This window comes from Acomys russatus, chromosome 7 (assembly GCF_903995435.1).
Source record: "Acomys russatus chromosome 7, mAcoRus1.1, whole genome shotgun sequence".
NCBI lineage: Eukaryota > Metazoa > Chordata > Mammalia > Rodentia > Muridae > Acomys > Acomys russatus.
In genome coordinates, this window is record NC_067143.1 from 36,786,404 (window position 1) to 36,813,166 (window position 26,763).

General features: G+C 39.0%; 1 protein-coding gene across 1 annotated transcript in view; it reads right to left on the bottom strand.

Annotated features, from left to right (window-relative positions):
* Positions 1-1,368: 1,368 nt before the first annotated feature.
* Hdgfl3 (HDGF like 3) overlaps positions 1,369-26,763 on the bottom strand; it is a 55,750-nt gene continuing 30,355 nt past the window's right edge. The window contains exons 2-6 of the mRNA XM_051148841.1: positions 20,466-20,542; positions 16,094-16,232; positions 15,463-15,618; positions 10,134-10,280; positions 1,369-1,493 (exon numbers count right to left, since the gene is read on the bottom strand). Of these exons, the coding sequence (XP_051004798.1) occupies positions 1,488-1,493; positions 10,134-10,280; positions 15,463-15,618; positions 16,094-16,232; positions 20,466-20,542 (525 nt within the window). The 3' untranslated portion in view covers positions 1,369-1,487. The remainder of the gene's footprint in view (positions 1,494-10,133; positions 10,281-15,462; positions 15,619-16,093; positions 16,233-20,465; positions 20,543-26,763) is intronic.

The window sequence follows — 26,763 nt, forward strand, 5'->3', positions numbered from 1 at the left end:
TAACCCTCAGGGCCCAGCATCACCTCGTCATCACAGTGACACCGCGCTTTCAGGTCTTCTTAGGTTTTCTCTTAGTGTTCGTTAGTCCTTCAACAAAATAAGAAAACCAAAAGAAAATGGAATGCACACAAAGTTGTGTGTAAACGTAGGTCTACTGAGGTGGTGTTATCTTAGACGTGCAGACAGATCCTACTCTACTCCCTTCCATCCCTCCCAATGTTTTCAATTAACCTACCATCCAGAATGTTTAAAAAGAAAAGAGATAGAAAAGATAAAATCCTCACCTGTACTTAATTCTAATGTCAACTTACTGTCAATCTTTGCTTTAATATAGGAATTACATTAATACTTCACATTACACGTATGAAGCTGAGTAACACTAACTCGTTGTTTACAGCCTCCAACCTTACTCCCAGTACACATTCCAATAAATTTATTCTGTAAAAACAATACATTTTTTTGTTTTTTGATTTTTTTTTTTACAGTAAACTTTTCAGCTACAAACCTCAAACATACACAAAAGATGTTCCAAGGACAAGCATAGCAGGGTTGATGAAACCCAAACTGACTAACGTGTTCTCACAGTATAAGCTGGCATAAAAATAAATAAGACTCTATTATCACAATAGCGACAATAATGTACACATAATAATGGTTTGCAGATGGATGTTAACTATTCTAATTCTAGTTCCAAAAGAAAAGTTTATTTTAAAAGTCTGTATTCAAGAGTCAATGCTTTGTCTAGTTTCCCATGGTGCTCCTGCTGATTTCAGCTTCCAAGTGTAAAGTGACCATCTTGAGTAAGTAGCTCAAATCATATCAGCATTGGGGAAAAAAATAAATCCTTGCTTTATTTTGGGAGAACACAAAAGACTCACTAGGTTCACATATAAACTCAGTTTGTATACACAGCAACATGAGTTTTGAGAAGTATACGTTTCAGCTAGCTATTTCTAATACAGAATAGGTATTGTACAATATGGTTAAACTTTACACATGGCCTTAAAACTCAAAGATGATTTTAATTTCATCTCCAATACACCAACAGTATGTATCTAGGAGTTGGTTCCTGGGTTCTGTTAGAAAGAAAATCCCATCCTGAAGTATTATGTTGAGTAGTCATCTAAAAAATAGGAATTACTACTTAACTGAGCATTTGATGATGGTGGGGCAGGAAGCTGATGACCAGAACTGCCTTGGCAAAGAAACCTAGGCATGGAGACGTCTGTGCAAAAATCTTGATATTTCTGAGTGGTTAAGGGCAACTTCATGCAACCAAATAACATAAAATTAAGTCAATAACCTTAAAAAGGTTAAAACGTCTCTTTTCTTCAGCAGACCGGAGAGGAGTGTGAATAATGCGCACACACTGGGGCTCTGTCAATGACGACAAAGACTGTGTTGGTTCATATCAAACCCAAGAATCAGACAATCAAACATTTAACCTTCTTGTGGTTTCTCTCAATATGCAGCATTCATTATGGTAGTTAGGTCTGTAAAAAAAAAAAAGCAAATAAAACAAACCTTAGATGAGCTTGGATTCTAACAAGGAAAGCTATCCACACCTCTAGGGCATAGCACTATTTTTTTTCTGAGGTTTGAATTAGCATCAGCATTATAGCAGCAGCAATACTTTGCAAAACAGCTTCAGAAGCTTTGTTTTTTATTTACAAAAAGTTAAATGTTATTTTTAGTGTTCTCTTAAAACAAACCAAACAAACCAAACCAAACCCTGAAGAGTAAACTTTGCCTACTCTCCAGCAGGGAGGAAGGCACAGTATGTTACAGGCTTTACCATCTGAGCAATGTTTACTGCTGACGCACCCAAACCTACTGGAGTAGTGGTAATCTGTGCTGTAGGACTGTGCTGTCTGAAATGAAGGCAAGTTGTATATAGCTGAAAGCCACACGGGCACACAGAGATTATCCTTCAAAACACTTACTTTAGTTACTTGTGACACACACATAACAAAGCACAAAAGTTAACAATCAGTATGTCCAGTCTCTGACTTTGTGCTTTTGAAGAAAAACTAGAAACGGAAACAAAGAAAGTCCAGATTTATTTTAAAATATATATGTGATACATGTGCAAAAATAAAATTCTTGTTTCATAAAATAATTAAAAATTTAATTTAGTTTTGTATTTTATGTTTTTTTAAAATATGTGTGTGTGTATGTGTACATGCTACAGTGCACAAGTGAAGGTCATATGACAACTTACTGGAGTTGGTTCCCTCCTATTGTGTAGACTCTGGGATCAAGACTCAGGTCATCAGGCTTGGTGGCAAGTCACTTTATCCACTGAGCCACCTTATAGACCCAAGGATTACATTTTAATTTAGAGTCCTCTTTAAATTGTGTCAGGTTATATTTCCCCAAGGAGATGTTATTTTTGTTTTCTGTGTCATTAACCTCAATATATTAACCACTTCTAGTTCTCATGAAATGGACAAAAAGGGAACTCAGGCTCCAAATATTTTTTTCCCTAAAACAGCTTGAGTTATTTTGTAAGTAACCCAATCAACACATGTGTGCGTGGATGATCCCACTTAACCAAAGCCTGTTACACTTACCCAATCAGATCACCACAGGACCTTCACAAGAAGAAAAGCTATTAAGGTTACCATTCCCGCACAGACTTAGCTTTCTCTGCCCCTACCCCAAACAAGGAGGCTTTCAGACTTAACATTTTAAAAAAATTTACAACCAGTGAATTTGAAAAATGTAATGCCTGATTTATTAATAAATGAAAATACTACACATATGATTATACTCAGACAGTATGGAGGACTCTCTTCCCTTGAAAGGAGGAAAAACCCAAATTAAAAAAAATTGTCAGGCTGGGCGTGGTGGTGCACACCTTTAATCCCAGCACTTGGGAGGCAGAGGCAGGCGGATTGCTGTGAGTTCGAGGTCAGCCTGGTCTACAAAGTGAATCTAAGACAGCCAAGGCTACACAGAGAAACCCTGTCTCGGAAAAGAAAACAAAAAAATTGTTAATCAACCAAAGAAATCTTCAATAGTGTATTTTATTAATATTATGTAATATTAAATATAAATTTTATGTTTATCATGGCAGAAAAGTCATTCAACAGCCCAATTTGTATTAAGGAATATTTTGAAGCAGACCCAACAGTAGCCTCAGAGTACTGTCAATGTGCTAAAGAGACAGTGGCACCAACATGGCCATTTTGAGAAGATGCCTCTTTGTTTTTTAAATAAGGTACTATCAAATGGGTGCTTGCGGAGCAACTGTAGAGTCTGTGGCTTTTAAATGTCTATTATAACTATTTTGCTCACATGTATTCATTTCTCATTTTAATGGTGTCTATACTGGACACAGAGCTCTGAGTCTAATGCCAGGCCTGCTGCTTCCTCTTCCTAAAGCGCCACGGTGGCGCTCATGCTCTGTGGTCACCTTTGTGCTTTGCATGGCTGACATCTGGACGATCCAATCAGAGTCCTCCTTGAGGCATTTTAGTGGGAGGCACACTGAAAGTCTGTAGGGAACAGCAAACCTAATGGATGCCCAAAATATGGCAGGCAGAAAACAAAATGCTTTTTCATAGAATACCATTTTCATATGGAAAAAATGATATTACAATTTGTATGTTTGGTGAGTTGAGTGGCGAGATGCAAATCAAAACTGCACTGAGACTCCATCTTATTCACAGTAAGAATGGCTATCTATCAACAAGAAACAAACATCAAATGCTGCTGAGGGTACTGAGGGAGAATGGACCCTCACACACTGTAGGGGAAACAAACTAGCAGAGCTACTATGAAATCCACGTGGAGGGCCTCTAAAAATAAGGGCTGGGGAGATCTCGGCTCTGTGAGGAAAGTGCTTGCATCAGGACCTGAACTCGGATCCGTAGCACCTATGTAAAGCTGTATACAGTAGTAATACATTACTACTGGCAATGCCAGTGCTTGCAGAGGAAAGCAGAAATAGGGGAGGCGCTAGCCAGCCAGCCTAGCAAAACCTGTAAGAATCAGGTTTGGTGAGAAACCATCTTTTTATTTTTATTTTTTTAATTTTTTATTAATTTATTCTTGTTACATCTCAATGGTTATCCCATCCCTTGTATCCTCCCATTCTTCCCTCCCTCCCATTTTCCCCTCCCCTATGACTGTTCCTGAGGGGGATTTCCTCCCCCTGTGTATGCTCATAGGGTATCAAGTCTTTTCTTGGTAACCTGCTGTCCTTCCTCTGAGTGCCACCAGGTCTCTCCCTCCAGGGGACATGGTCAAATATGAGGCACCAGAGTTCATGTGAAAGTCATATCCCACTCTCCACTCAACTGTGGAGAATGTCCTGTCCATTGGCTAGATCTGGGTAGGAGTTTAAAGTTTACTGCCTGTATTGTCCTTGTCTGGTGCCTTAGTTTGAGCGGGACCCCTGGGCCCAAATCTGCCTATCATAATGTTCTACTTGTAGGTTTCTAGGACCCTCTGGATCCTTCTACTTTGATATTCTCCCATGCTTCTCTCATCTAGAGTCCCAATAGGATAAGTGACCCTCAAAATTCCACCAGAGAACTCCTACAGCTAATAAACACCTTCAGCAAATTGGCTGGATACAAAATTAACTCAAAAAAGTCTGTAGCCTTCCTATACACAGATGACAAGCTTGCAGAGGAAGAAATTAGGAAAACCACACCCTTCACATTAGCCACAAGCAATATAAAATATTTAGGAGTTACTCTAACTAAGCAAGTGAAGGACTTGTTTGAAAAAATTTCAAAACTCTGAAGAAAAGAGATTGAAGATGACATGAGAAGATGGAATGATCTTCCTTGCTCATGGATGGGGAGAATTAACATAGTAAAAATGGCCATCCTACCAAAAGCAATCTACAGATTCAATGCAATCCCTATCAAAATACCATCTTCTTTTTTAAAGTGGAGAGTGATGAAGGAGTTTCAATTTTGGCCTCTGGTGTACTTGTCTGCAGACATGCACACACATTTAGAAAACATCAACAAGAAGACAGAATTATTGCTGATCATGTATACCAATCTTGACTATATACACAAAGAATCCAAAGCAGCATACAGTAGAGGTTACTTGTACACTCATGTTTACGGTGACACAATAGCCCAGTTATAGAGTCAGGCTTGGTGCCTATGAAAGGATAAAGAAAACATTACACACACACATGCACACGCACACACATTGAAGTTATACTCAGTCAAAAGAAACTATTTTTTTGAGAGAAAATTATTGGAACTAGAGATCAGCATGTTAAATGATATAAATAAGACCTAGAAAGACAAATAATTGTTTTATCTTATATACAGATTTTAGATTTTAACAAGAAGGATAAGCGGGTGATGGGAGGGGACGATGGCTAGGCCTGGATAAAAATAATAACAATGTGTGTGTGTGTGTGTGTGTGTGTGTGTGTGAAAATTTTCTAATGAATCTGTGTAGTTATACACCAATAAAAAGATTTAATATTGGGCACTTTGTAAAAAAAAAAAATAATAGACTTACTAGTTCATAGGAAAAAAATACTATCATTGCCAGTGATAAAATTTGATTAAGTCAAAATTTTAATTTTAAATCCTCCATATGACAGCATCTTGATATTTAGGATTAGTATTAAAATATAATGAAATACATCAGTATTTGAAGAAGTAGTAAACCAGTATTTCCAAACAAGTAAAAGCTATGTGAAGTGCCAAATAGTCTAAAGGATTTTATTGAACCAAAACATGAAAAGTTCAGATTCTTTCTTAGTTAGCATCAGCTGTCAACTTGACATAGCCTAGAGTCATCTTAGGGTCTCAACTGAGAGACTACCCAGATCAGATTATCTGTGGCCATGTTTGGGAGCAACTGTCTTGACTGATGATTTCACGCGGTAGGGCCCAGCCCACTGTGGCCAGCACTATTCCTCACCAGGTGGTCCTGTACTGTATAGGAAGCTAGCAGACCATAAACCAGTGGGGAAGCCAACGGGTGGAGACAGCAAACAGCATTCCTCCATGGTTTCCTCTCCAAGCCCCTGCCTGCCTTGAGTTCCTGCCCTGACTTTCCTCAGTGATGGACTGTGACCTGAAACGTAAACCAAATAAACCCTTTTGTCCTCAAGTTGTTTTTGGTCAGTGTTTGTTTCTGAGACAGGGTTTCTCTGTATAATCTTGGCTGTCCTGGACTCGCACTATAGACCAGGCTGGTCTTGAATCCTCCTGCCTCCGCCTCCCGAGGGCTGGGATTAAAGGCTGCGCCACCACGCCCGGCTTGGTCCGTGTTGATAGCAGAAGAATGACATAGACAGATTCCTAATGAAATTGTCTTTTAAGACAGTACTGGACACAAGATAAGAAATAAAAGAGCTAGAAATAGGAAAGAAATCACCCCTATATGTACCTGATGATCCCATACTTAGAAGACCTAAGATTCAACAGAGAATCCTAAAACCAGATAAACATTTTCAACAAAGTAGGCGGATACAAAAGAACATATAGAAACTGGAAAATCTGTTATACACTGATAATGAGTTTGCTGAGAATCAGAGAATAATTTCATTTGTAAAAGAAAAGTAAAATTCCCAGGAATAAATCTAGCTGGCGAGGCAGAAGACCTTTACAATGAAAACTGAAGACTGGAAAGGAGGAGATGGAAGGGGCTCCCCATGTGTTGGAGGCATCAATATCTGAAATAATTACATAACTGAAAGTGATATGCACGGTCTCTGTACAAAGACAGATACACAGACTAGTGGAATGTAGAGCAGAGGACCTGGAAATAAAGCCACACAGACACGGACAGCCGCTTTTTATTTCTTTTCCTTCCTTCCTTTTTGTTTTTGGAGACAGAGTTTCTCTTTGTAGCGTTGGCTGTCCTGGACTTGCTATGTAGACCAGGTTGGCCTTGAACTCACAGAGATCCACCTGCCTCTCCCTCTCCAAGTACTGGGATTACAGGCGTGTGCCACTGTGCACAGCCCAGTTTTTATTTCTGTCAAAAACATATATTAGGAGGAAGTTACTTCTTCAATAAATGGTTGTAGAAAAACCGGATATAGTCCTGTAAAAGAATGGAACTAAATCTGTATCTTGCCCCTGTAAAAATAATTTTTGTATAAAAATAAATTCAAAATGGGATCAAAGACTTTTATATAAGACCTAATACTTTGAAAATAGTAGAGAGAAAAAGCACATGAAGTTGAGAGAGAAGCGGTGGTAAGTTATGGGGGAGGAACTGGAAAGTAGATTGACCAAAATATATTATATATATGTATGAAATTCTCAATAATTTGTTTTACCTAAAAAAGTGAAAAAGAACATAGGCAAAGTATTTTAAGGCATAGGCATAGGCAAGGACTTTCTAAAGGCTTTAAAAGCATACGAAATAATCCCAAGGACTGATGAACGGGATTGTATAAAGTTAAAAAGGTCCTGTTACAGCACAGCAGGTGGAGAGCAGGTGGAGAGATAACCTATAGTGGGGAAGTCAGTCAATTCTACACTTCCCAGATTAGCATCTAGAATATACGAGAAACTACAAAAACAAACACTGAGAAATCCAATTAATATTAATATGCTTTGGATTCTATAGTTCTCTGCCCTCGCTGTGCCTGGAGCAGAGCTGAGTCCTTCTCACCACTTGACATCTATGCCCACCTGCCCCAAGTGTGTCCTAGTGCCTCAACAATCCCGTCACTTCTCAAGCCACTCGCCCTCCTATTCTCCTAAGGGGCTATTTAAAGCTGCTTCCTTTCTTATGGAACGTCAGCACGTTTCCTGTACTCCCTCCTCAAGTGCCCTTCTTTCCTTAGAAAACAGAAGCAATCACACAATACTCTTCTGATAAGCTCTCATCCGAAGTACCCACCTTCCTGCATCTCTGCTCTAATGATCCTCATGGTGTCTGCTCATCTCATGCTTTCCTGCCTTTTAGAGGACACGGCTCCAGCAACTTTCTTTTGCTAATGCATCTATTGAACCATTCTTAGAGGTTTGTGCATCAAGAAAACACAGGACCTCTTAACATGCTATCACAGCTCATGACTATTAAGTATTATTAAGTATTTAAACATAAGTTTAATATCAGGCTATGAAATACCATGATTCATTTAGAAAGCTGCTCTAACTTAGGGTGGGCATTGGCCAAATGAACGTAAGTGAATCCAGGCAGAAACCCACAATACGTAGCAGATGATCTCAAGAAGATGCTGGAATGGTCATGTTTAAAGACAGAAAGTGCTAACCACAAGAAGAAAAGTCAACAGCTGACTATAACAAAAATTTAAAAAGTATGTTTTCTAAAAGCAAAAGAAAGTGAACAGGTAAGACATAAACATTAAATAGTATCCCACAGAATAAGCAAAGCCCTACAAATCAGTTAGAAAAAAGACTACTGGGGAAATAGGTAAAAACCCTGCAAGTGTGTATCATGGAGAGAAAACATGATAAACATAAAAACAAATAAACAAAGAACTTGATCTTATCGCTGGTCAGACTGCATTACAAATTCATACAGCAATGACTATATTATACCAAGCTAACTACAGGGGCTTTAATATGTTGTTGGCCTGAGCATAACTTGGCCAATTCTAGAAAGTGACTTGGTGAAACTGAAACCCATAAGCTTGTACTTCAGCATCTTCAGTTCTAGTTATATAATACCTAAAAAAAAAACTGAGCATGTACACAAGGAGACAAAATGCTTATAGCAATATAGTTCTAAACTGTCAAAAGCTAGAAATAGCCCAAATACTCATTAATAGTAGATAGAGACTGAATAAATCATGGCACATTCACATAGCATAATATATGCTTTATAAACTGAGTATTCTACAACATTGGAAACTGAATAAGGGCTGGCAAGATGGCTGGTGAGTACAGGCACTTTCTGTTTAGTCCAAGATCGCAGCTGGAGTCCCCAGGACTCATGAGAAGAGGATGGATTTTCAAAAGTTGTCCTGGGACCGCTACACATGCACCATTGCAAGAAGTGACAGCTCTACCCCAAGTAATCACTTTTTAAAGAAATTAAAAATCAAATCTGCCGCTACCTATAACCAAATGAATGAAGCACAGCAGTGAGTAACTGTCGTCATTATAACTATCATGAACAAGCCAAACTGAACAGTGTTGACACGATGGATATGGGAACTCCTAAGGCAGCATCCTGAGACAGACTGAGGAGGCCGAGAGAAGAGAATGGTGGCTGGTAAGGAAGGCCAGGAGGAGAAGCTGACTAATGATATTAAATGCTGCAAGAGGAGAGAGGCCAAGGGTGGTGATGCACCCTGCAGACCCAGCACTCAGGCCAGCGAAGAGTGAGTGCCACAGATTTGAGGCCAGCCTGAGCTACATCGTGAGTACTAGGCCAGAGAAGGTTACACTGCACGACTGTCTCAAAAGCTGAGGGGAGGGAGGAGGAGGAAACCTAGGAAGGCTAACCTGAGTGATGGGAGTAAGAGAACAACTAAAATCATACTTCGAGAGTAATGGCAGAAAACTGAGATGAAGGAAGAAAAAGCTGAGGCAACGGGACTGATATAAAGAACAGATATAAAGTCCAAGTTCAACAGAAGAATAACAATGCACCCACCAGTTTCACCATTCATCTACTTTCAATCGCTTTAGTGCTGGGAGTCAACCCTGCACTCATGCGCTCTGCCGCCATAGGTTATTATTTGAAGACAAATGATCTACACAGAGAAAATGCTATGGGAAATGCCAAGGTGCACAGATTACCTTTATGTACTACTTTATGAGTGTGGCTCTGCCTGTGATGCCAAAGTCAACAAGAATCAAAGTAAGTACATCTGTTCATATGCAGATTTTAAATATCAGTACTCAAACATAGCTTGAACACTTACATCCTATTTTGGACATGCCACTGACTTTGTGATAAAAGAAATAGAACTGCTGAATTTCATAGTAACAATAATTTGCGACCTACTTTAAAATACTCTGAAGTTGCTAAAGTAGTTTGGAAAAATAATAAATATTCAGAGCCCCAATTTTCCAGAAAGGCATGTAATTTCCACATGGCTCTCTTCTGTACTCAGATTCTACACAGCTGCACGCTTACTAACGCTAAGCCATGGGCCCCAAGGTGAAGCGTCTTCTAGGCTGACAGAGACAAGGAAACCATCAGCACATCCTCACCCCTTCACCAGCTTTCTGCAAGTCTGAAGTCGTGTTTCTGGTGTCATTGCCGGCATCTCCGCCCTCAGAGCTGCTTTTGTTTTCCTCTTCTTTGCAGTCTTTATCATCTTCGTCTCCTGGAGATTTCCGGGACTGTTTAGAAGACTTCTAAACATTTAGACAAGTTAAAAATTAGAATCAAGGCAGAGCTCCAAATGCACAACTGTAAGTAAAGGGGTGGATAAGGAGCTAGTTTCTATGTAGTCTGTGTGGCGTGACACAGCACATACAGAGAATACATGCAGTGTGTCAAGGCTGGGCTAGGTGATGGTGGATAAGTCGTTTCACCTCTCGGGGCCTCAAATAACTAGCTGAAAAGGAAGCAGATGTGGGCTAGACAACCATCTATTTCTTGTAAGAAGTGTGGTATTAAAAATTGGACAAAACAGATACCCCTAACATGATTAAATACAACTGGGTGGGTACCTTCTACCTCAGGAAGCATTAGCACTGGACGGGATGCTCAAAAATCATCCTGTCCTTGTTTGTCACATTATAGCACGAGAAACCAAGGTCCAGAGAGGTGAGGTGGACTTTCCAAAGCAACAATGCATTCAAGGTAGAGTACTCCTACAGCTGTTTGGCTCAGGGTAGGACAGAAAGATCCTGACAAAGCGTGTGTATCACAGCACAGCACAAGCAACTTAACCTTTAAACTATGGGTAATTACTAAACACCAGGGCTATACTGATCAATCAGTCATTTTCTTTATCATCTTGTATTTGAAATCAAACTATAGCTTGCCAAACAGAACTGAAGTTGTATGTCTTATTTATAATGGTGAGATAGAGCAAAGTTTAAAAACAGTTCCCTTTGAAAGACTTTATTGAGTTTTTAAAAAATTATTAAATTAAAAAAAATTAAATTTACTGTGTCTGAGTATGTATTTGTAGGCGTGCGTGCACCTGCCATGGCATGTGTGGAAGTCAGAGAACCTGTGGTAGCCAGTTCTCTTCTGTAATCAAGTGGCTCTTGAGTCTAAGTCAGGTTATCAGGCTTGGTAGCAAAGTGACTGTACCCGGAGTCACCTAGATGACTGCTCCTTAAGTGTATTTTTAAAGTATTTTTTATTTTAATTCCAAGTATATACACAATGCCCAGTGGGCTGTGTGAAATGACCACTAGGTAGAAACCATGAAAGCTAAGCAGCTTGTTCTAACACAGTCCATTTAACAGGTTTTGAACGTGACCGGCTTGTCTTTTTATCTATTAAAACCATATTTCTCTTTAGAAGTTCTACTGGCTGAGATTGTAGCTCAGTTAGTAGTGCTTGCCTAGCATGCAGGAACCCTGGGTTTGATTCCCTAACAGTATATACAGGGGCATGTTTGTTTCCTCAGGAGACAGAGGAAGGAGGATCACAAGTTCAAGGGCATCCTTGGGCTACATAATGAATTTGAGTCCAACCTTGGCTACATGAAACCATTTCTCTAAGGAAAGAAGTAATAAGGGGAGAAGGAAGTCTTAAAAAAAATTAACCTTCAAGTACTTTGCAAACAAAAGCTAAGGTAAACTGACTCAACCAAGCCATATTTTGGCCTTCCAGAAATGAGTTAGTAAATTTTAGCATCCTCATAAATAATATTTTAAAAACTATTTTATTTTTGTTTGTACATGTGTATGTGTGTGCAGTTGTGAGCAACCTGATGTGAGCAATAAGAATCAAACCCTGGTCCTCTACAGAACAGTATGTAATTTTAATTTCTGAGCCATCTCTCCAGCCCCTTACATACATAATCAGCTTTTTTGTTGTGTTGTGTTGTGTTTTAAATACAAAGACGGGCTGAAGAGAGGGTTCATTGGTTAGAAGACCGGTTCAGTTCCCAGCACCAACATCATTTATAACTCCAGTTCCAGGGGAACCAGTGCCCCACTCTGGTCTCTGCAGGCATTACACACATACTGTAATTCAAACATGCAGGCAACGTACACACATAAAATAAATATAAAATACAAAGAGAAAGATCTAGTTACATGATAGAAACACAATTAGACTGCTTCTGTTTTACTTGATTAAGACTACAAAACACACCCAAAATATCAGTTTAAAATGTTATAATTTTTAACTTTTAGATTAAAATTATTTATTAACAAAGTTTGGAGCATATTCAATTAAAGATCCCATATGCCAACATAAAGGTAATGTTTTCATTTTAATAAGTATTATGTAATAGTTGAAATGTTCAAGTGCATTATCCAGTAACCCTCAAATAACAGTCCTGATCTGCTGGCCTACTGCACAACACTATAATAAATATATTTATATAATGCCTGTGCAGGGTGTTTGTGAAAAACACTGAGTTTATGCTACTCAGCACGTGGAATGATACAAATACCAAGTCCCACAGCAATGGGAGCTAGGGCATCACTGGACTTCTACTAATGGATAACAATATTTAGCATCTTAGCAGGAAGTCTAGCCACTAAGCTAACACTGTAAAGCTCTTCAGACCATAATTCCCATACATTTGTTTTAAATTGGTGTTTATCATCTGTTTTATCAGTGTGTCCTGAATAGGTTTATGTCTAACTGTTAGGTTGTTAACTAAAATTCTTGTTCTTTTAGCATCTTTACTAGTTAATTTGTTGTAAGGATTTGATAAACCTTAACCATAAACCATTTACATATAAAATATGTCAATCTAATCTATATCTTTTCAGTATCTGCTAGTGCTTAACATGAATCAGTCATACCATTACTGTTAAAAGATATGTAATTTTCTTCAGATCTGCTGTACTTTGGCTTTCTGATTACTGCATTTTTCCCTCACAGTAAATGAAGTTTGGTAAAGAGAGGAGATGTGAGATGACCCCTCTACCTAAACGGGCTGTCAGGAGGTTTTAGAGAGTAGCAGGTTATTATGTAGGAAGCGGTTTCTTCAAGTGTCACTCCCACGTCAGCAGACGTGTAAACTAGCCTCCTGTCCTTTCCTAAAGGTTCTGACACTGCAGTTCTGGGCCTCACGCATGTCAACAGTGCTCCACAGGCTCTGATACACGTCAAAGTTTGAGACCTACTGTGACTGGCCCTTGGCTCATGCCTGTAATCATATCACACTGGAGTTTGAGGCAGAAGACTACCATGAGCTCCAGGCTAGCCTAGGTTACAGAGGAAGAAGAAAGAAAGAAAGAAAGAAGAGAAAGAGAGAGAGAGAGAGAGAGAGAGAGAGAGAGAAAGAAAGAAAGAAGAAGAAGAAGAAGAAGAAAAAGAAAGAGAAAAACAAAAAAACCCCAAAACCAAACACTCTATTCCCACCCCAACACACAAATGTATATAAAAGTGTGTATGTTAGAATTCTGGGCAGGGCTATAGCTCAGGTGGCAGAATATTTGTCCAGTATGCACAGGGCCTTGGGTTTAATTCCTAGCATTGTACAAAAACATCAACAGCAAAAAAATTAAACATAGCTTAACTCTTAACTGATTGTGAAAGTTGCAATAAAATAAAATTAACTAACTGAATTTAAAAAATCATCTAAAAAGATGAACTTTAGCCCTTGTTAACTCCATCTTAACTATGAGTCTTGGTACTGTTGATCTTTGAAACATGTAATGAAATAGTGACATTTAAAGGTCATATGTCCATTGTTAAAAGTCTACAAACCTTTATTAGCTTTTTCATAATTCAGGGTTGCAAACACATTCCATAGAAGCTCAGCAGGCAATCAATTAAGTAAAAATAACTCAAATGGATGTTTAAGAAGAACCAAAAATGCTAAAAGAAATTCAGCCTAAAAATAACTGCAATGGAATAAAACAGTCTGAAAGGGGAATTCTTTTCTTTATTTTTTATCATTTATAAACTTTATCTCCATCAAAGGCAGTCATTTTGCTTGTTTTTTATTGTGGTATACGTGAGTATGCACATATGTGCCTAACTCCTCCTCTACCCCTCCCACTACTTTTCCCTCCTGACTGCTTTTGTTTTTTAAGTTAATACCTACTATGCCCACTTAGTGCTCCTGTACGCTCACGGTGTGGGACTATCTGCCAGAGAATGGATAGCATCAAAGGCCTGAATCTACCTTGTTTTTTTAGATAGTGTCTCCCACTGAATCTGGAGTGTGCTGGCTGGGCTGACCAGCATCCCCTCCAGGAGCATCCTAGCCTGCCCAGCGTAGGGGTTACCCACAGGGGCCCAGATCTGAGGTGGGTTCTCAGTTATCTTAACTTGTACAGTAAGCACCTTACCCACTGAACAGTCTCTCCAGCCCTAGAAATCATGTTCATAATCAATTGAGTACACAGATAATTAGGTACATGGGTAATAACAATGCCTGCATACAATTTTATCTGTGTGTTAGTGAGGTGGATTTTAAAGGTTGCCAAAATAAAATCTGAATAGTCTGAGAAGCTCTTGGTACTTGTTTTCTCACGTGTTTACTACGTACATCCAGCATTAAATACAAGGATCTAAATAGAAGTAATTTCTTCAAGTAGTCAATCATGTGACAGACTCCACTGAATCCTGAACCTTAGGTGGTCAAAGATCTATTATCTTACTTTTAGTTTCTAAAGGACAGTTTTTATAACTTTCACGGTTTGTTTTGATTGCACGTTTGAAATATTGTATAACACACCCAGTCTTTTCTTTTGTAAACCTACCATCATATTACTTGAGTAAAATCCAAACTCATTAATACAGCTTACTAGTCTGCACTATTTAGCATTACCTGTCTCTTCTTACTCAAGGTCTGGAGAGGGCTGTGCTGAGTTTAGGTGCATGAAGGCCTTTCCCGGCTCACTTTTCCTGCTCTCTTCTTTCCCTCTGCCGCCTTGGCTCCTCTCCTATGGACTTCTTTCAAGTCTTAGCATAAACTTCACCTTCACAAAAAAGCCTGGCCGCTTTTCTACTATGTGTTTCCTTGATTGCATCCATTTCCTTCATAGGCCCTTTCATAATTTACATTTATTATTTACTTGTTATTGTCTACCCTTTCCTTTTTTACAGAGTTGGATATCCTCACTCCTGCACACCCAGTTCAACTCAGCGCCTGACTCAGCCTATATGCTTAATCTTCCCCCTTCAATTAAGGATAGTTTAAGACTTTCAGGGCAAATCAGCCTTGACGAGTCAGTAGCGGTTTCCCTTGTACCTTAGGGTTTTTTGGCTTTCTTCTCTGGAATCCTACTGCCTCTGAGGTCTGTAGAATAAGTGTTGGGGGTTGAGGGACGGGGCTAAATGACATGTTCTAGGCAAGTACGCTGCCAAGGAGCTATAACTCCCACCCAATCTGAACACAGTGAATATACAGGAAACATTAACAGTAGGAGGGAGGTTTCCAGTGACCTTTGAAGTATAGGACTTTTTCCGTTTTGAGCCTCCTTTTTCATTCTTTCTTTTGCCTTTTCCATCTTCTACTCTATCACCTTCTTCCTCACTGCTTGCATCTGCAGTGTTTCCACCTTCTCCCTCAGTTTCTGAAGAGCTCTGTTGCTGAATTGTCTAAGGAAAAAAAAATTAGCCAATTACATTTTGAAAAAAAAAAAAAAAAAAGCAAGAACACAAATTGGAAAAATGCTATGTTTTAATTGTAAAGACTTTGGCCTACTTTAACATTTTCAAAATAAAGGACTATGAGAGCCAGGTACAGTGACACTCATTTCTAATGCCAGCTACTAGGAAGGCTGAGGTAGGAGGGTAGCTTGAAGCTGAGATATTGAAGCTTACCTCAGCAGCATGTGAAATCCTGATTCAATTAATGAACCCAACACTGTCACAGTCAATATTTCAATGTCTACTTAACTCAAACTCTACTGGGCAAGAGTTGGTACTTAATCAAAAATGCTGCTATAGCCAAAGAAGAACCCTGGCTTCAAATGAATGGAAGGTAAGTACCAACATGAAGAATACTTTACAAAGATGCATAAGAGTTAAAAGCAAAGAATAAGATACAAGAGACTGGGATGCAAACTATTACCTGGTACCCAGTAAATTTCACTCCTGGATTATTTTCAATTTCCCATAATCCTTCATTAAATCCTTTCCGTTTGTTTGACTTTCCAAACTTGTCTTTGTATTCCTTATATGGGAAAAGGTCTTTAGGACCTAGAAATGCACTGCAGGGATAGATCAGAAATAGAACTGACATGCTGACCTTCAAATACAAGGTATTTTAAATATCAGGATCAAATATGATGTCTGAACACATTACAATAAACATATTTAAGGTATACATTAATCCTGTGGGCTAAGCACATCGCAAGATGCTTTAGAAACACATTGGAAGGCAATAAAAATGGGTATCTGAGTATGTAAGCCAGCAGCTCTGGACTGTCCTACTTTGACTTCACACTAATTTTACCAATATGTGTTGTTTAAAATTGACTTCTAGTTACACAAGTAGAACTACAGCTATGTACACTGATTGCATCATTCATCACTTCACACCAGCATTTATGTTAATCTTACTATATGTAAGAGTTGTGAGATTTATAATAAGAATTTACATACTGGAATAAAATAATTTAATTTTGTATACTACTATAGGATAGTTAGCCAGTATTATTTCTGTAAATTGGGCATCAAAGGAAAAAAAATAGAGAACAATCTAGAAGACAAAATCTTCTCTAATTTAAATCTTACTCTAAATTAAATGTAAACATTAAGTAGTTAAGCTCTGTAGCTAACAGACTGGTGCACTCTAAACAGAGTCCTTAGCATCATCATCTGTGATCTTAGTCTTAGGAGTGAGTGAAGCTCACTTTGGCTGACATGCTTGAGACTTAACATTTCAAACTAACGTTTATGTAGCTATTAACTTAACAAATACCAGCCAAACACCAATAATGTCAGGCATCGATGCAATTGTAATGAAATCCCACAGAGAATAAAAATAAAGCACAGCCACTGCTGCCTTCATGAAGTACAGGTGCTGGTAGCAGAACAATTAAAATGGTAAACAAACCTATTTTGTTTATTCAGAGAAGAACGATGGTATCTTGGCTTCTCTTTCTATTTCTGTGATTGAACACCCTGAAAAAAGCAACTTAAGGAAGGACGGATCTATTTGGCTTACAATCTAGGTTATCATCCATCATTGTAGCAGAGTCAAGGCAGCAGGGATTTGAAGCAGCTGGACATATCACATTCACAGTCAAGAGCAGAGAGCAATGAATTAATGCGTGCACACTGATGCTCAACTCACTGCAGTCACAGTCAGAACCATCTTAGGGAATGGTGCTATCACAGAGGGTGGTCTCTATATCTCAATTAACACCATTAAGAACCCCTCCCGCCAGACATACCATAAGCCAACTTAGTGTAGATAATCTCTCACTGAAGCTCTCCCTAGCGATTATAGTGGGTAAAGTTGACAATTAAAACTAGTCATCACAGATGGATAGACCAAGGATGACTTTTATAATTTAGCTGTTAAGATTGGGGAAGGCATCACTAGATCATCTACGTAAAGGAGGTGAAGGAACCATCTGTGCTGTTACATGGAAAAGAATAATGTGTCTGAGAACACAAAAGAGGCCAGGGCAGCTAGAGTGAAATGAGTAACAGTAGACCAGTATGGGATGAGGGTAGAGAGGTGACACAAATTATTTAGGGCCTGAGAGGGCACTACAAAAGGTACTAAGTAATATGGGAAAACATGAAAGATCCTGAGATGTGTCAATAGCATCATTTTGGCTGTTGTGTTGGAAACCAAATGAAGGTTAGGGACTAGGATGTAAGCAAGAAGTAGCAGATGGCTACTGAAGGGAAGCAATGGTGGCAACCTGGCCAGGGAAAACAATGCAGCTGGGGAAGAAATAGTCAGATCTAGAATTCAGTTTTAGGAAAGAACCTTTAATGGAGAAACTAGATTGGAGGCTACCTTCAAGGTTTCAGAATGGAAATAAGAAAGCTAGAGTTGTTATTTCCTGATATTATGAAGTTTTTCTTTTCTAATGCATTTGGGAAGTGGAGGCAGGAGTTTGAATTCATTCTGGGCTATGGTTAGACCCTGTCTATAATGAGAAGACAGTTTTTTCTAAAAGTGTAGCCCTGGTAGTCAAGCATACTACAGGAAGCCCATACATCCAAGACTATGTAGGCAGCACAAACTGGTCCTGATGGTTTAAAAAGAAAAGACACAAAGTTGAGTGAACAGAGAAGTGTGGGTCCAAGAAGAGTTGGGGAAGACCAGTATGATCAAAACACAAAACCAGGAGCTAATAAAGTTTTTGAGTGGTAGGTAGAATGAAGTCTTATTTGACAAACAACATGGACACTGTATATGGCTGGGTCACTTTCAAGGAAACTTGAAATTATTAGTTTGGCTTTTGCCTTTCTGAAATTATCTATGCATAGAGAGTAACTGTGGGTTAAGCTGCCTAATGTTTTTATGTGCCAGCTGGCAGGTCTTTAAGGGTACTTTTCTATTTGCAGTGACTTACAGAATGTCTAGAAAACAAGTATTACCAAGAGAATAAAAGTAATAAATGGTTCATAAAGTAGAAGTGTAATTTATTTTAAAAATTAACTCCTGCCTTGTCCCAAAAATGCAACCAGAAAAAAATCAGAACAATGGTATGTACATAAAAAAAATGGTCAGGAGTGAGATAAAGTATGTATCACAAAACATTATGTATTTATGGGTAAAATATTTACTTCTAAGCTTTCTAGCAACGTAAGGCAGAAAAGGCATATACAGTGCTTATTAGATGAAAACAGGGCTTGGGTATAGCTTAGTTGTAAAGTTCTTGCCTGTTTGAGGAATTGCAGCTAGTTCACATACACATATGCAAGCACACACACACAAAAACAAAAAACCAAACCAAACAGCAACAACAACAACAGCAAACAACTAGGTTAAAACAAACTAAACTCAAAACAATACCAAAAAGCCCTTACAAAATATTTATTTCCTGAAAGATACACAATTATTTATCATATAAGAAAAGAAGTCTGCATTCAGGACTTTGACCTGGTGCTCTCAAGGCCAGAATGACATGAAGTAGAAGATAAGCAGTAAGCTAAGGTTCACGCCAGACTCTCCAACACTCACATGGAAAGACATGATATAGTCACAGTGTGGCAAGACTGTCAGTTGTCCCCCAATGCCATTTTCTTATTTTTTCATTAACAGATTACTTCTCCCATAGTTTAGAACTGTTCAGCTGGCTGTTTCCCAGCTTCCCCGTAGCTATGTGTGGCCTCGTGACAAGTTCTTGGCAATAGGATGAATGCAAGCAGAAGTGATCTATGCGCCTTTCTGGCTTACCACTCGCCTCTCCTTCCCTCTCCTGGGAAGATGCACATGTGTAATTGAAGCATGTTAATTTTTGAAAATAAGCCAACAGGCTGGGTGTGAAGGCAAATGACTTTAACCACAGCGCTCAGGAGGCAGAAGCCGGGGAATCTGGTCTGCATAGTGAGACTCTCACAAACAAGCACACAAGAGAAACACAAAGGACTGACAGACAGTACTGGATTCTTGGGGCAAATCTGTTTATCCACCCTAACCTGTGTCCATGTCATATTATTGCAAAAGAAAGAAATAAATGTCTATATTACTTGAATCTATTTATTAACAAAAATAATTAGAAAATCTTTAAAAGGCGATACATTTGTTATTGGTCTAAAATTGAAAGAGCTAAAGAGAACATAAATTTATCCTAAAAAAAATTAGTGGAAGAAGCTTCTCTAAAGAGGAGCTATACAGTGCCCTAAAGGGAGACCGTGGGTTGATAACCAACACTTAATACAGAAACAGAAATGGCATACAAAGCAAAGATGTACATTCACTAAAAACTAATCAAGACTTCTATGAATGAAAACTTATTTTATGGTTTGAATTTGAAATGAACCCCCACCCCACCACTCCTGTGTTTGAACATTTAGTCCCTAGATGGGGATGCAAATTTAGGAAGTTGTGGAGTCTTGTGAGGTGAGGCCTGAATAACAGGCCACTAGAAATGGACCTTTTAAGCTATACCTATGTCTGTTCCTGCTTTGCCTTTTCTACATGTCCTTCCTAGTCCACCATGCCAAAACCCATTATCAAATATCCTTGCGGACCCAGACTCTATCATGCCTGCCATGCTAAGATGAACTGAACCCCTCAAACCATGAGACAAAATAACCCTTTTCTTCTAAGGTTGCTTCTGTTACATATTTAGTTATAGCATATAAAAATAACTAATGCACCTTACATTAATAAAAATGCACTAAAGTTTGACTACTTTATAAATGGATATAATGACTGACAACATATAAAATAGTATAGATCATGGATAAGTATATAATCTCGTGGAGTCAAATCAGAATTGTTGAAATTTTAAGCTATTTTGTTAACTTACGTTTCATGGGTACCAAAAAAGAAGATAGGATACTTGTTTGCTGGAGGCTTCACAGCTCCCTCTGGGAGTTCATCAATCTATTAAAAATAAATTCAGTTATGAAAGAATGCTGTAAATACAATACATTGTTATGATAATTTATTGCTAATTCTAAAATAAAATTAGTATAATAAAAATTCTAATAGTTTTTTCTCAAACCTAGCAAAAAATATTTGAAACTATTTTATTCTAAATACTATTTGGCCTACTTAAACACTATAAATTGGTTTTACTCATTATTATTTACTGAGCCCAAACTATTCATTTCTTTTGATTTAACCAAGTTACTCCTAGAAATCTGTTCTAGTGAAATAAACAACAGAGAAACAAAAGTTGTACTTTTTGGGTTTTAATGTGTAATAGATTATTACCTGTCAAATTCCATCTATGATCTTTTACATAATATTTTTATTACTTGGGAATCTAACATTATGCATCTGATTGAGCTCACTTCCTGGTCCTCCCATGTCTGCACCCCGCCCCCAAAGAGGTAAAGAGGAAACAACCACGTCCATTTGTGTTGTCCATACACTCACTGGAGCGTGGTCAAACCCCTAGCGGCCAGCTCATAAGGAGAGCTGAGTCCTCTACCCACACCACTGCCAGACACCATCTACCGTGGAGAGCTACACCTCAGCATCCCCAGCATGGTTTTTAAGCTCTTCTTGATAGCTTCTTCTCTAGGCTGTCACCTTTGTCAGATGTGGGGTTGGGGCGGTGGTTGCAGTGGAGGTAGGGGTTGCAGTGGAGGTAGGGGTCGTGATGGAACTCTTTTATGTTCCTCTTTCTCAACTGTGCATCTGCAATCATGGTAACACTGCAAGAGTAGATTCCTTGTCCTTCGGTCAGCTGGAGCATGGGTCCGAGGCTCCCATATGGTTTCTGGCAACAGCACAGACCCTGAACATCCACTTGGTCTCCAGCATCAGCACTCGCCAAGGAACTCTGCCTGGTCTCCTGACCACCCCAGAACATCAACACAGACCTCTGCTGTAGCACGGGCCACTGGCCAGCAAGGCCTCTTTGAGAAGGCACTGACCATGGAGGTCTTCCAAGGAGGTCCAATCCAGTAAATGGACCGACCATTATTCATCTGGAACATTGTGTTGCTGTTCAGAACCAGGGCAATCCTGCCACTGGGCAACCTGTTCCGGGGCTGAGTCCATGCAAGCTCGAGGCTGTTGCACACAGTCCTGCCAACCTTACTGGGTGACAACCTGCTCATCTATCCACCACGTGACAAGTCTCCAGTTCTGCTGTGCACACACTGCTCAGATCCTGTCTTTCCCACTTCTCCATCACACATTCATTCATCATAACAACACTGGGAGCTGCAGTATGTCACAGGTTATACCCTTTTGCCTAAACAGCTTTACATGCAAATGTTTGCTGCAATGAGTTGTTGGTCTGGTTCAAGGCCTCTGGCTCCTGCTACACCATCAATACTGGGTCCTCACTGAGACTCCTTTAGGATATCCTTATGTTGCCCAGAGCCATGGAGATCCTGCAGCTACAGTTCTGCAGTACCAGCCCCTTCGAGTGCTCACAGATAGAGTGGATGTTGGGGTGGGCCAATTCAAACCCTGGTATGGGCCTGGGTGGTAGCTGAGTTGGTCAGCCTGGGCCTCCACCACCCCTTGGTGGCTGGTGAGGTAGGGCCAGACCGCCTGCCCATGCCACCACTGCTGCCACGGTGGCTGGTCAAAAAGCTGTACTTCAAAAAGCAATACAAACACATATCCCTAGAACATGTTTCAACATAGGAGAGTTATGGGAACTAACAACACATTATTATGTACTAATTGGTCTGAACCACGGTGAGGCTCTCTCTTTGTTCATGTAAGCCTCAAAGATGCACATTTATTATTTCACTTCAATGTTCCAGATTCTAGAGCTTTTTGCTACAAGTATCATTCCTAGTTATGTATCTGAACAACATCTGGGGTTTTAGGAAATAAAAACAAGCCAACTTTTCCCAAGACCTACCAGTTCTTATGTACTGCTGAAGTTGAAAACTTCTTTAGGTTATTTCCTTAGACTCCTTAGTTTAATTTTAAAAATGGCCATTCTTCTCTTTGTCTCATGATTCAATAACATGAAACTACATGGAATTATTTGTAATCATGTGGTTTTTAATTTTGTTGTTGTTGAGACAGGGTTCAAATTATAGCTGAAGCTGGCCCGGAACGCACTATGTAGCCCAGGCTGTGCTGAACTTGCAATCCTCTAGCCTCTGCCTTCTGGGTGTTGGGAGCATACTATTTTCTCTCATAGTCTTCTCTGATGGTTCAATTTCCAAATTTTCAGAGACACATATTACTCAATTACAAAAATGGGTATTTGTTTACAATAACAAAATGCCACAAGAAATCATCAGCAATTTCCAAAAATACTTACATAGAAATGGTTTCTAGTTACAATCCTGCTTTCCAATTTTACCTTTAACAGTTCAACCCCTGCATTTACAAGTAAGAGGCTCTGAAATTTGAGATTCAGTAACATGGTAAATCTACCTGTTAGTCATGCTTTTCTCTGGAAGCTAGATATGGGTACAAGTCATGATTCTGTCACTTGCTGGCTGTGTGATCTTGGGCTAATTACTCAACTGTAATTCCTTCATCTCTTCACCTGACACACATATTGCTGCTGTGAAAGGCGGTTTAGAATCCCTAACACCAGGTGCCTAATAAATACATTATAGGTAATTATTCACCAACCGATGAAACTTTCTAGGGGCTATCTCTTGTTTTTTCTCATGCATGAAGAGGCCTGAGGCGGACATCAGGTACTTTCCTTTAATTGCTTTCTACCTTTACTCTTTGAGACACGGTCTCTCCCTGAACTTAAAGCTTTGACCCCACAAGGCTGGAGAGCCAAGGAGCCTTAGGGATCTATCTGCCTGTTTCTATTCCACTAGGATCTCAACTAAGGCCCTTACGTTTCCCACCAATAGTCATTTCCCTAGCCACTCTAAGAGATAATTGTATTTAAAATTGTATCCCTACTGCTGTTATTTAAATACGGTTTGAGAGTATCCCTCAACGCTTCAGCTGCTGAAAGCGTGTAGTGTAGTGGTATGAAGCAGCACGGCGCCTCTACTGGGAGGGTCTCCCGGAAGCCAACACGGTAGCTCTCATAGGATCCCTGAGTTACTTCTTCTGATAGTGAGCTTTCTATGAAAGCCAAAGCCTGACTCCTAAATTACTCTGCCATTTCCTAACTTTCTATGTAGTATTTTCCTCTTGACACACTTCTACCATTGTGCTACCACTCACCACAATGTGATATAGAAGAGTGTCTTCACCAGAACTGGTGACATGCTGTTTGGACTTTCAGCACCCACCCATAAAATGATTAATTCATTTATCCATGTGTAGCAAATTGTGGTTGTCAATCTTTGTTATTATAAGGAAAAAAATCCATGACTTTGTTAAGAAAAAAACAAAAACACTTTATATTCTTTTTTTCTTTTGGTTTTTCGAGACAGGGTTTCTCTGTGTAGCCTTGGCTGTCCTGAATTCACTTTGTAGACCAGGCTGGCCTCGAACTCACAGCGATCCACCTGCCTCTGCCTCCCAAGTGCTGGGATCAGAGACGTGTGCCATAACGCCCAGCTTTATATTCATAATTGATTACAATATATTAATGTATTTTTAAAGATGGACTAAGAAGGAATAGGAAAATATAAACATCTAAGTGTGGGGTCTTTGGCATTAAAGGCGAAAAATTCTCCCTTTTAAATTTCCTTTTTGTTGTCATAATTTGTAAAAAAAAATTTATATTAGAGGACTATAATAATCATTATATAAATAGAAAGTTTCTTGTATCTCTTTACTGCTGCTGTTCCAATTGCACCGCTAATAATCAAAACAAGTCATTTTAGTGTGAAAAACTGCCTCAAGTTTATTTCTGAAGGTAAGAAAATTCTATGAGCAAATTATGTTATAATTTTCTAATTATAACATTCCAAAATTAGTCTGTTGACTGTAAACAATCTTAGAGTTGGTCAATACATGTATATTTTTAAATACTGGACAACAGAGAGCACATGATTAAAGTCTCCAGGAATCAGGTTTTAAGAAGTCTCCAGGCGATTGTGACACACAGGGTAAGACTTGCTAGCCTCTTGTGGTTCTTGTAGCAGAGCTGTGATGTTTTATTAACATGAAAGTCCTCTTCAGGCTTTTTGTATTCAGATTGCAAAAATGTATCACTGCAACCTTGTTTTCCTAATTCTTTAAGGAAGTACTACTAAATAGGTACTGCATCCTACCCCTCCAAATATTTTTTAAACAGTAACTAGAAACTCACAAGCACTTAAAAAATAGTCAAAGTAAATTATGGAATAGATTAGATTGGTCTGATACAAAAACAGCTTTCTGTCGGAACAGAATCACTATGGTGTGTGATATAAGTATATTTTGCTATTTAAAATAAGACAGGATTGCCTTCTTGTGGTGAAAGTAATTACATCTTAACTTTCGAAAGTTCTTACACTACTATGGAGCTAATGTTACTTTCACAAAATGTTTAAAATTGAGGAAAATGTAAACAAGTTACAATTCTAAGGGTTTCTGTTTTTGTGTTTTTCTTCATAGGTCTTACTATATCCTCTAGACTCTGCTGTCTATGTGTTGAGACTTGGGGCATGCTCTATCATATTTGGCTCCTCGCAAATATTTTTCTGTGTATATAACTGCACGCCTGTGCAGAGGTTAGGAGGCCACTGGGTATCTTTCTCTTCTGTTCTGCTTTGCTCCTAGAAGACAGGGTCTCTTACTGAATATGGAGCTCACTGTGTCTTTGTTTCTGCTTTTAGTTTTTCTGAGGAGTAGGGTGCAGTGATTCTCCTGACCCATCTCCATGCTGGGCTTACAGGTACAGCTTGCTTGTCCTCATGCTTGTACGGCAAAGGTTTTACCTGCTATACAAGAATTATCAGCCATAATTGCCAATTAAAGGACTCTTCTCACCTCTGGCATTAAACTGAGCTAATAGATAATCTTTGCATAAGTGGATAAATTCTCAGGGAGAATATGAATTTATTGGTTACCAAGTACAGTTTTCTTTGGTTCTGAGACAGTATCTTTTGTGTCTTAGGACGGCCTTAAACTCTATACGGTCAAAGATGACCTTGCAGTTCTGATCCTCCCATCTCCACTACTGAGCTGAAATTGGAGTTATGAGTCACCACACCTAGTTACCAAGTTTGAACTCAGGTCTTCCTGCATGTCAGGAAAGCACTCTAATAACGAAGTTGCACCCCTCGCCCCAGATGTAGTTTCAGTACGGAGACTGTGACTCTAACTTTTACTTGTTGAGCAGTGTCTATTCTATTATGTTAAGAAGGCACAGAAAGGGTGTGTGCTACGTATTTACATGAGCACAACAAATTTCTGTTATTTAAATTTCCGAAACATGTTCATTGGTTAAATACCAAGACAATACTAAATATGCGGCATAAAGTTAAGCTGTGTTCACAAGACAATGCAATACATTGTTATGAATGAGGAAAGGCCAGTCTTTAACATACCGAGGCCTTGATGAAATGGAAATGAGGACCATGGACACAGCAGGCGGGAGGGTGATTGTGGAAGGGGAATTTCATTTCCTTTGGACTATAGTAACTTTGAACAGTCTGAAAATAAGCAACAAAACATCAAAATTTTGCCAAAGCTGGGAGTGTTCAACAATTTATTGATAAGGTTAAAGAGCAAAAGCTTTGATTCTATAATGGCAACTATGAAAGAGTTAAGAATAGAGTCTTGATACTTGGCAAAAGATGAAGGCACTATGAAATAGTAATATAAAACCAGAATTTGGTTTTTACTGTGCTAACATCAATTGGGTTTTAGAGTTTTCTGTGCTCTTAACAAGATGTAGTAAGCCGGTGTGGTGGCACACATCGGTCATCCCAGCACTTGGAAAGGCAGAGCCAGATGGACATGTGCCTGAAACTGGGTACATAAAATGCACGAAACATAAACAACTACTAGTAATGTGAGTTACTACAAATGTTTAAGAAATCAGTACCATTCCTTGTAAGATTTAAAACATCCCACATAGTCTCACAATTTCATGCTAGCCAGCAACCTATCCTGTGGAAGAGCCTGAAACATAAACAAACCAATGCATTCATTGAAGCTCTCCAACCAAAAGAAACACTAGCATAGGTAGAAATGGTTAGATTTAAAAAAAGGTAAATGGTACATACTACCATATGCCCTCAACTCTGTAGTCATTATGTTCACTATGTACT